Source organism: Protomyctophum bolini (genome assembly GCF_963924005.1).
Source record: "Protomyctophum bolini genome assembly, chromosome: 10".
In the NCBI taxonomy this organism is placed as follows: domain Eukaryota; kingdom Metazoa; phylum Chordata; class Actinopteri; order Myctophiformes; family Myctophidae; genus Protomyctophum; species Protomyctophum bolini.
The window spans coordinates 16,038,388-16,049,845 of NC_137871.1; the positions used below are offsets into that span (position 1 = coordinate 16,038,388).

The following is an 11,458-nucleotide window of genomic DNA, read 5'->3' on the forward strand; positions in this document are numbered from 1 at the left end:
GCTCTTTTGAATCTGGCTCAGAGATGTAATCCTTTCTAGAATTGGACTCCTGATACGTTTTGGCCTCAGTTCTATCATGGGTCTGCCAAGTGTTAGCTGGATGATAAGCACTATTGATGTACCAAATGGGCTTAGGTACCGCAAGGCATTTAAAGAATCTTGCTACCTAAGTTAGGTATATCCACCCCTTCAAATACATCCTACTCCTTATATAGGCTAGAAAAAACATATTTTGAATTAACGATACAATTGTTTTGGAGACATCAAATGGTAAGGTTTAGGTACTGATGCTGTTCTACAAAAATTACACACTTGGAACTGTCTTGAACCATGAAGGCAACATGTCCTTATTTGAATAAAGGCTATTTGTACCATCACAAAAATATATGTACCATAAAATAAAATAAAAAAAGATAGTTAGCTTAGATAGTATTCTAATATTGTGGAGCATCTACCTTTGGAACAGAGACAAACAGTACAATTATAATAGTCTAAAGACTATTCATTTAACTCTAACATTCAGAATGTGCTTCATGACATGTTTTTGTTTAGTACTTAAGACCACCTATATGGTTTCAAGTGTTTGGAACTGGGAAGGGCAACCTTTTTTGGCATGAGATCTACATTTTCCTTGACTGTGCTCACCAGCACATACTTTTCCCACAATATCAAATGCCGCTTAAATGTTTGTTCAAAACCTCAAAATGATGGTGATTGTTGGGAAATATGAAATGCTAGTCGTCGTGGAGGGTAGAGATGCAACAACCACATGAGAATGGGGTCACCCGGTTTTGCGTATATGAAACCTTGCGTGTTAAGTGAGCTACAAGACTGCCTTGCCCCAAAACATGACCTTGTGCACTGACATTCAACTATGAACCCTAACCCTAATTTAAATACTGACCCCAAAGAAGCACAGAATGTTTGGCGCCCTAACTTTAGATTCAGGCCGGACTTACAGATGGCAGCCAGACACGAGTGAGTCTGAATTTACATCAAACCATAGATAAATATGATCTGTTATGAAGAATGAAACTCCTGTGTGTGTGTGTGTGTGTGTGTGTGTGTGTGTGTGTGTGTGTGTGTGTGTGTGTGTGTGTGTGTGTACCGTATGTGAATGTGCATGTGCACGAGTGCGTGGGTGAGTTTTTTTGTGTGTGCGGCGACTTGTGTGTTCGTGCACTTGAGTGTGGATGTGTTTGTGGGTGCTTTTCTGTGCGTTTTCCTATCAGATGTATGTGTGTGCCAAGTGCCAACAGATAGGCCTACAGAATATGAAGAGATGCATAGGAACACACAAACGCAGTCGCACACGCACACGCACACACATGAACAGAGCCAGGTCACGGTCAACCGTTGTAGGGAAACCCTGTGTGTTGCTGTAACGCAATCCTCCCAGGGAGAATGTTCTGGTTTCAACCCTGCCCTGTGGAGTGTGGTCCCAGTGCCAGGTACACAGACATAGCCCCAAGCCCCCATGGGCTTGCTCTTGAAGTTGGGAACATGCACTAACTATATTATAGTTACTCAATATAATGTTATATAGATGGAACACGGGCCTGGCTTTCAGTTATCTCAGTTTACGCCAAATGATACAAAAGAGTAGTGTTTTCTTTATTCCCATAGGAGGATGCTTTCAGCCATGTCAGCGCTCAATCAAAACAACAAGACCCTTTCATGTCTGGCAACCATCGCTGACATGTGGCTAGAAACAAAAGGAAACACTTTGGAACAGTTCGGATTGAATTTAGCCAAGAAGGATTTTTTCTTTTACCAGTTTATCCCTTTCCGAAGAGTTTATTTTTTTCTTTTTACACACAAGAAGAGCACATCCTTCCTCTTGGGGCTGTTTACATGCGGAGGCGATGAGGTCGAGTTGATTTCAGGGTGTTTTGATGCTAATGGCGGGATGTTTGGCGTGAGGACTCGATGACTTGATGATCTCCAAATGTTCAGGCATCACAGAGAGACGCTTATAACCCCTGACAGGTGATGATGCTCCGCGGTCGGGTAGATCCAAAGAGGTTTGGCCATTTGGAAGCCGATGGGCTTACTCTGACTAAGGGATTTAAAGGTGTGTACATGAGTGTGTGGGTGTTGCCTGGTTTACAGACTATGCTTCTTCAATAGCCGACAGCTTGCAGTCCAAAATGTCGGTGTTTGTGCTGCATGCTTGTCGGAGCGTTTAGAGTTTGCTTATGATGTTTGATGATGTTTGGCAACCCCCACCCCCTGGAACGCAGACTGGTTGCCCCAACTGCCGCTGTCCAATTTAAATGATTTACCCATTTAGTTATGTAACTCAATTGTTGCACGATACACAACTGACCAAGTGGCACATGAAAAGCCCCTGTCTTCCAGACCTCACTGTAATTGCTTGGAGAGTTGGGGAGAGTATGTTGATGTTTACGTCGAGCTAATGCTGTTGCGGTTGCGTCAGAGGAGGTAGCTGTCGACTGCTTTAGTGTCCCAACATGTTTGCTTAAAGTCCCGCCGAGAAAGTGTCGAGGGTATAAACGCTTTGGCGGGGTGTTTAAGCACTCTACTTAAACGCCCCCCCCCAAGGGCTCTCCCTGATGGAAGGATGAAAGAGGGAGGAAAAGGGGCGATAGACCTAGCAAAATAGAGCTAATCGGGGTTAACAGGCTGCTGTTATTTTGACCTGAGGCATAACAGAGATAAGGAGCCTGAAAGCAGATGAGGCCGGAGGAAAAGCAGGGACAACAATCGACTTTATAATTAATATAATTTATTTTCAGAGTGAACTCTGTGCGTGAGTGCGTGTTGCATGCGTGCGCACGTGTGTGTGCTGCATTCATGTGGCACGTTTATCCAAAATGGTTTCCAACGCTTAGCCATTCATAGTTTCATACACTCACACCAATGACAAAAACAACCATGCATGCAAGGCACCAAGATGCTCATCGGGAACGATTATAGGCGTACGTTAACCCAGATCAAACGGAGACCAACCGTTCAATTCCAAAGCGGCCACTCAGGATTAAGTTATAGGCATGTCTATTAGGTTAGGGTTATTGGGTTAATGTTTGGGTAAAGTTAGGTATGTTAGGGTAAGGTTACCGTTAGATTTATTATGGTTAATGTGGAATTAATGTTAAATCAAAGTCATCAGCATGCATGTGTACAGTATGCTTGTGTTAAACAGGGAAAGGGCTAGGGGAGAGTAGAGAGAGAGAGAGAGAGAGAGAGAGAGAAGAGAGAGAGAGAGCGCGAGAGCAGCTGACAGGGGCACACATTGTGCAATACATATTTCATACCTGTTGAACAGCAGCATGTTTGGTCCATAATTGCAGGCATGAATCACAGCCTGCCGTCTGGCTGTCAGAGAGAGTGGTGCAGCAGACAGGAGGAGGAGGGCGGGAACCACATATACTGTAGATGAGGCAGACCAGAGAGGATGGAAAAGAATGAATGAGCGCATGCAGAGAACCAGCTAATGGCACCATGCGTCACGACTTTCAGTCTCAAATTAGTCATTTACGGTAAAGTGACGCGGCGGCAGCTGTATGCTTAAAGGCAGGGCAACAGATAAGGGACAACATCGGATATTTACATACCTGTCCATATCTAAAAAAAAAACACAATGGGCCTCATTCACTAAGCTGTTCGAAAATATTGTGTAAATAAAACGTGTAAAGGGGTGTGTAATTCAAAGCACAAATTGACAAGATTCACGAAAGGGTGTGTATAGTTCCCTGATATGAGGATCACCGGTGGTCCTAATTTCTGTCTCCTGGTGGAGATCATTTGCATTGAGTCCACGCCCCCTAAAAGGCAACCGGAAACATCCAACGTCAGACCAAAAAACACCATCACTCTTCCAAATGGACAGATCTACAAGCTTACAATGCGGTGAGACGCACTCACTACACAACTTGTAGATCAGCGATCATGTGATGTGGTCGATATTATAAATTAATAGCGTGACATATGGAGTAGCGCATGAAAGCCCAATAGGCGAAACTGTGGCCACATTTGCAGAAACGGCAAACGCGCAGAGGGAACTAATAATTCAGCTCAACATGCGTAAACTGAAAAGAAAATAATAAATCGCTTGAATTTGCATCATATCTATAAAATTCAATGCATCCAAGCAATAGATAGTTTGCCTTTTTTTTATGTGTCAACAAATGTTAAATAAATACTTTATTTGAGGTTTGGCACTATTATAATTAATTTTTAGATGAGGAATAAGGCATTCTAGTGACATACACAAGCTTTGGTCCTATGTAAGTCTGCCTTGAAAGTCTTGAAAACGTAGAAACGTAGAATGGCAGCAGAATGGAACTGCGCAGTTACGAATTGCTGGTACTATTGTAATAAGTACCAGCAATACTATTAATGAACATTGTAAATGTGTAACATTCACCTTCCGTGCTCCAGACTGTATGACCGGAAGCGTTTGAAAATTGTGGGAGGCATTCCGAGGCCAAAGTCTGGCCACGCGAGAATACCCTGAGCATGACTCTTAACCCCTAACTGCTCTCCCCTACACTCAAGTCTGACCACATGGCAGCAATCATGCTGGGTGAAGCTGAAAAGTGAATTTCCCCACAGGGTCTAATTATATTATTATTATTATTATTGAATGTTCAAACACCTTTTCACATTAAAATGATGTGTTGCGCTGAAGAGAGGCAGAGAGAGATGCAGGATAGCAGCAAAGTTACAAGGTTTTAAAGAGCAAAGTGTGCGAGAGAGGGGGGGGTTCAAAAGGCACACAGAAAAGGCAGAAAGATGGACAATGATGGAGGGAGAGACATGCATTCTAGAGGGTGGCAACACAGCATGGCCTTTCTACGATTCTATGAACCAGAGGAAGTGGATGGAGTTTTTGCTAAAAGCTACCTTTCAACTCCCAATTTTCTCTGTTTGAATCCAGAGGAGAAAGCCTCAAAAGGATTCCCACTGTGATCTCCATCACACCTTCAGACACAGACACACACACACACACGCGCACACACACACACACACACACACACACACACACACACACACACACACACACACACACACACGCACACGCACACACACATGCAGTCTATGTCCTGTATACGCACAGTATACACTGAAAGCATGTAAAATGCACTAAACATAATGTAATTGTATACATATGGGTACAAATACTCACGCAGTAACATAAAACATCTACACATGCACTCAAAAAATCTAAATAAAGACTCAAAGGCATGCATTCATTGTCCCACATACTACACAAACAATAGAAAAAACACACATTCATGTTTACTATAATAATACAGGAAAGAGAACGTGTGTGTGACAGAGAGCATAAGTATCTGTATCTGTGAGAAAGAAAGAAAGAAAGGACAGAAGGGCGGAAGGATGGAAGGACAGACGTAAGAAAGAAAGAAAGAAAGAAAAAAGGCAGATAGGAAGAAAAGGACAGTGACAAATTATGCACGCACATTGTTTGCATGACAGAGCCATTTGTCTGACTGTCCGAGACTATTAATGGAGGTTTTATTTGACGGCAGAGTAAACCTACGACAATCAGAAACCGCTAAAATTAGACGGGAAACGGAAAAAGCTTTATTGGCAGTGTCAGGTGATTCTGAAATGCCAATATGTAAACGGACAAGGTCATCGCCATAGAGACGAAGAAATAAACCAGAATATTGTAAAAGAAAAGCCTATAAACAGTCTGACGGTGTGCTGATTAGCAGAGGTTGTGAACTGTGTATAGACGTATAGGTGTGTGTGCACGGCTCCCGGCGTAACATCCCCTCACCATCACATTTATTAGAGATACATCATCCAAGTTAAATCATCACAGTGTCCGAGGAAAAATTATTCCAGAGACACATTTCCCCACACTGTTATGATTATGGATACCTCTGGAGTGTGTTAACTACTATTTGGACGCCCACGAGATGCATCTCATCAAAGAAACATCTCGCACTGTCTGCTGTTTTAAATCAAACTCAAAATAAAACTTGGTCCTCTCTCTCTCCGCAGTCCGTCCAAGCCAGCTGGTCTTGTTGTTGGCTATTGGCATGGCGTCCGCACACTTCCTGGATCCCTCCCACAACCTGGCCAATGAGAGGACGTCCATAGAGAGGACATACGAGCTGACCAAATACCTGGAGCACCAGCTCAAAGAAATCAAAGACACATATGTGAGTATTTTTATGACGCCATTTATGCGAACTGACCATATTATTCACACATGAGCGGCCATTTTGCTCTTGCATCATACTCCAGTATGGGGTGCATACGTTGGTCCAACGTACTAACAGTCCGACATGCAACAGTCCGACACATGCGTAGCTGGTTAAGACTCACCCATGTCTTCCCTGTGAGGTTCGTTAGGGTTAGGTTAGGGTTTGGAGTAAGGTGTCGGACTAATGCCTGTCAGAATGTACTCATTGCAAATTGTTGTATTTAGGACACAATTATATTTGAACATACACACTATACATTTGTTCAAAGCTATCAAGGGACTAAAAAAACCCCCATCTATTCACCTCTATCTAGCTGACCTACCTGGGCCCCCCGTTCAACGAGAAGGACTTCTCCCCTCCGCGGCCCAACAGCACCGCCCTCTCCCTGCCCAGCGCCGCCACTCGCTTGGAGCTTTGGCGCGGCTTGGAGAACCGGGCCAGGCTAGCGCAGAACCAACGGGCCTACTCTATCTTGCTGGGGGCTGTGAGGGAGCTGGCCCGCTCCACACTGTGCCCCTACCTGCAGACGTCCCTGCTGCATTTCTGCACCGGTCTGGATGGGCTGTTGGGGTCTATATCTGGGCTGATGACCACCCTGGGTTACGCGCTCCCTCCTCCGTCGGCCGGCGCTGTGGGCAATGGGAGTGGCGAGCTGCAGTATCTGCGCAAAGAGGCAGGGGGCGACGGGGGGCGCAGCAGACCGGCTCCGCTGATGAGCCAGAGCCTGTACAAGGCCAGGGACGGAGCGAGGGACGAGTCTGGTCACCGGCACCGCGCCGGCCAACGGAGAGGTGGAGCCAGGGTGGTCAGAGGAGAGCGGGAGGACAGCAACAAAAGGGAGACGACGGGAAAGAGGAGAGCGAAAGAAGGCAGGAGAGCAGAGGTGACCAGAGGCGGATCCAGGAACGGGGGGTCAAGGGAGAAGGGCAAGGGAGAGAGGGGAAAGAGGGGGAGGAGAGGAGAGCCCGAGAGCTGGGAATGGGCCTTCAGCGACGAGGAGAGATTAGGGGACGAAGACGAGGAAGATGAGCTGGATAGAGAGGGAGGGACGGAGAGATGGGGCAGAGGGAGAAGGCTGTTGAGTATCGCAGAGGAAGAGCCAGGGCAGCCTGGACCTCTGATCCAAGTGTCCCACATCGGGAGAGGCAGCACCAGCTCCCCATATGACCGGCAAACCCCCCAAACCAACAGCAACAGCAACAACAACAACCACCACAATGACGACCAGTACAGTTACAACCTCAACTACCACCTCCAGCTCCAGGACACCGATGCGACGGAGGAGCGCATCGGCGGAGAGAAGGGGTACACCGTCCAAGACCCCGGGTCCGCCGCGCTCGCCGCCTCCTCTCCGTCCTTGCCCAGCATTCACCTGCAGCGCCGGGCGCCTCGCTCGCTGTTCCCCCCGACCCTCCACCCTCCCCTCGCCACGCTCTCTCTGTTTTACCAGTTTGGGCCCGTCGGCGAGGAACACACCCTCCTCCCGCAGCCCATCCCGCTCTCCCTGCGCAGGGGACCGGCCGCCATCCTCACGCCTGCCCTCTCCCCTCTCCTCTCTTCCCTGTCCTCCTCCTCCTCTCCGTCCTCGTCCTCCTCGTCTGCGCTCCTGTCGGTGCGCCCCGCGCTCAACGACTTCTCCAGGAAGGTGGAGGGCTTCTGGGTCCTGAGAGAGCTACAGAGCTGGCTGTGGCGGTCGGCCAAGGACTTCAACCGTCTCAAGAAGAGGCTTAGGGGATGAAGAAGTGTCTATTGTATACCTGCAGTCCTGCACAGAGACTGACTGGACCGCATCTGTGTGTGTGATATATAGAAACGTATGGCACCTGATTGAGAGTGCATTTTTACAGATGTTTAACTCACTCGCTTTAAGTGCACATACACAGACACAGCCGCAAATGTGCATGCATGTGCTCATATGCACACGCACACACACACACACACACACACACACACACACACACACACACACACACACACACACACACACACACACACACACACACACACACACATGCACATGTAGGCACACACACGCACATGCGCGCGCACACACGCACACACACACACACACAAACGTGCGCGTGCTCGAACACACGCCAGAGAGACATAAACACTTTCATTCATGTGCGTTCATTCATACCATACCACTGTGTGGGGAAATACGTGAATGAAGCCAGGACTATTTGGCAAGTCACCAGCAGCGCTAATGGAATATAACACACAAAGCCTGCACATTACCAGCACTGTCACTCGCCTCTAATGCACATAGCAGCTCATTGAGCAAAAGCCACTGAGGCTGGGCTGAGTTACCGGACTTCACGGCTCATAGATCAACAGAAATACCACTGTAGGTGGCTAGACACACATACTCACGCAGTCATACTCACACACTTACACACACACACAGGGTGACATAGGCAGATAGATGGACAGTACAACTATTGAGCGAAGGCTGATTCAGTGACCCGTAGACGCGTGAATCAGCAAACATTCATTTTCTCTGAGGGAAGAGGGGAAAGTTATGAATGGGGGAAAGACAAAGGGAGGGTGAGGAAGCAGTGGACATGGCCAGAGGGATGAAGAGGATGCAGAAAGGAGAGGAAGCGGGGAGGAGGCGTGACTCAGCGGATGAAGGGTGGAAAGACAAGACGGGGTATATGATGGGGTTTGCTGAGCAATCAGAAATCCGCCAGACAGTTACAGTAACTCAACAACGGCTCCACACATACGCACAACGCACACATGCACACTCACACACACGTTTACCATGGTACACAGTGGTGCCTTAAACTGTCACCAATTTCTATGCTGCTTCTGGTTCAAAACGTATTTTGAACCGAATGTATTATTTAGTTTGTTGTTTTTCCATATAGGGTGGTTAATAAAAGAGGTGGGTAAATAATCTGTATGTTTAAGGTTAGACGTCCTACATATTATAATTATCCACAATTCTTCATTTTAATTTTGAGATTTTATGTAACAGAATGGCAGCTGAACTAGTAGCAGTAATGTTCAAAGTGCATTCTCAAAGAACAAAATGTATTATAATATTATGATTAAGGGCGAGACACATTAAACAACTCAGTTGCATTTGTAATTACTGTATAAACCCATTGTAAATTCACCTCTGTGTGCCTGCATGCATGAAGGTTATGGACCACATCGCTATAATATTTATTGATCAAGATGTTTATTTATTTTCTTCCCATTGTGAAAACGCTGTACCACAACACAAGAGGAGAATTAAAAAAATACGAGCTTTTGTACTGAGCATGGTGTTATTGGTCATTCTTTTGTACTGAGCATGGTGTTATTGGTCATTCTTTTGTACTGAGCATGGTGTTATTGGTCATTCGGGGAGAAGTGGGGAGGAGAGAGAGAGACTGTATATTTGTGATGATTGTTTGCGATGGTTTAGTTTTATAGGGATGGTTTTGGATGAGCGGCACCAAGGGGAAGAATTTGGGGTCGGGGCATTTCTTGAAACAAAGGCCGACTCACATTCATCACCGAAAAAGAGAGAGACAGAGAGGCGGGGCAGTTTTTATTTGTCTGTCTTGACGGAAATTTATGATCATTCTCTTTTTTCTTTCATCTTTCTCTCCCTCGCGCCCTCCGCCCCAGCATCACATCCCTCCACCCTCGCTCTCTTTCTCTCGCCCACACCCTCTCCCGTTGTATTTCGCCATCCCACTATCTCACGAAGCTCCTCTTCCCAAAAACATCTCTCTGGGCTAGCTGTGACAGAGAGGGATTTGCACTGGCATGGACAGACACAGGTACAGACACAGCCACATACACAGTACACACCCCTCATAATCCCACCAATGGACTCAAACTCATCTCAGTAAGCCCCTGTGTCTCTCTCATGTCTGTCTGTCTGTCTCTCTCTCTCTCTCTCTCTCTCTCTCTCTCCCGCTTTCTCTTTCTCTGTCCTTCTTTTGGTGACATTTGTTGTGTCTTGTGTTTCTTTGGCCGTCAAATCTTTTGCATTTTCCTCTTGTTTGTGTCCGACTCTTTTTCCTTATCTTTTCAGTTTTCCTGCCTTAAACATGTATGAAGTCTTCCTCTTCTATTTGAACCGTCTTTATTCCTTCCATTCTTTAGCTTTGTCCCTCTCTCCCATGCTTTGTGGTTCACTCTCCTTGCCCCAGGACAGATATTAAAGGATCAATGAGGATCTCCCTTCCATCACCTCCGAGGTACACACCTGCACACAGCCACACAGCCACTGCGATACACTGCACAACGTGCACACACACACACACACACACACACACACACACACACACACACACACACACACACACACACACACACACACACACACACACACACACACACACACACACACACAAACAGCCATGCATAACCACACACACATTACATTACTTAAGCACACCAGAGACCATTTTGCGATGGAATCACACTAGCTCTGACGTCAAAACAGTGTGCATGGGTGCAATGGAACAATTGGAACATGTGCACATGATATGAGTGAATTTGGTCAAACAGGTGAACTGTGCCAGACTTATTCAATATGCCAATCTCTTAACTTCGAACCCGTGTGTGAAAATACTTCTTAGAACCTTTTTATTTTATTTATGTTAATGTCATTCAAATCTAGTGTTTTATCAATTATCTGGGGGTCCATTTGCATTATCTCCATGGCCCATCAAAGTGGGCCCACAGCTTGAGAAACAGTGTCCTAGAATATCCACATAAAATCCTGAATTCCAATTCCATTGAGTGTGTCGACCATCTTATAAGGCGAACCATCGCGTGCTGGGTGGGTTCACCCTTGACTTTTAAAGCTGAACACCCATAACTTGTGTGTCCTACCTGTGATTTGAACCCAGGTGTTCTGCATGAGAGGTCAAACCACTGACAATAAACCAAAAGGCAGAGGGGATGTCGCCTTCATGAGCTTCAAGCGGTATTGGGTGTATAACCTGACATAAGGGTCAATTTACTAAACACAAGCACGATGATTACAATATTTATTTATAAATATAAATTTATTTATAAATATAAATATTTTATAAATATCAAGTATAAAAACAAGTATAAAGTTCGCCCTCATTGACTCGCATTGAGATTATACTGTATATTACGACCAGTAGAAGGTGAAATAAAGACATATATGTTGCAGATTTATGAATCTGTTTTGTTTTTGTGTATTGCTTTGAAAATGTTGTATCTCGACGACACTGCAAATGAGGGCAACTTCAATGTCTTTCGAGAATAAATAAAGG

General features: G+C 45.8%; 1 protein-coding gene across 1 annotated transcript in view; it reads left to right on the forward strand.

The window, feature by feature from the left end:
* The window catches only part of clcf1 (cardiotrophin-like cytokine factor 1), a 14,373-nt gene extending 4,899 nt beyond the window's left edge, over positions 1 to 9,474 (forward strand). The window contains exons 2-3 of the mRNA XM_080773720.1: positions 5,998 to 6,158; positions 6,517 to 9,474. Coding sequence (XP_080629846.1) covers positions 5,998 to 6,158; positions 6,517 to 7,941 — 1,586 coding nt within the window. The 3' untranslated portion in view covers positions 7,942 to 9,474. The remainder of the gene's footprint in view (positions 1 to 5,997; positions 6,159 to 6,516) is intronic.
* Positions 9,475 to 11,458: the final 1,984 nt, after the last annotated feature.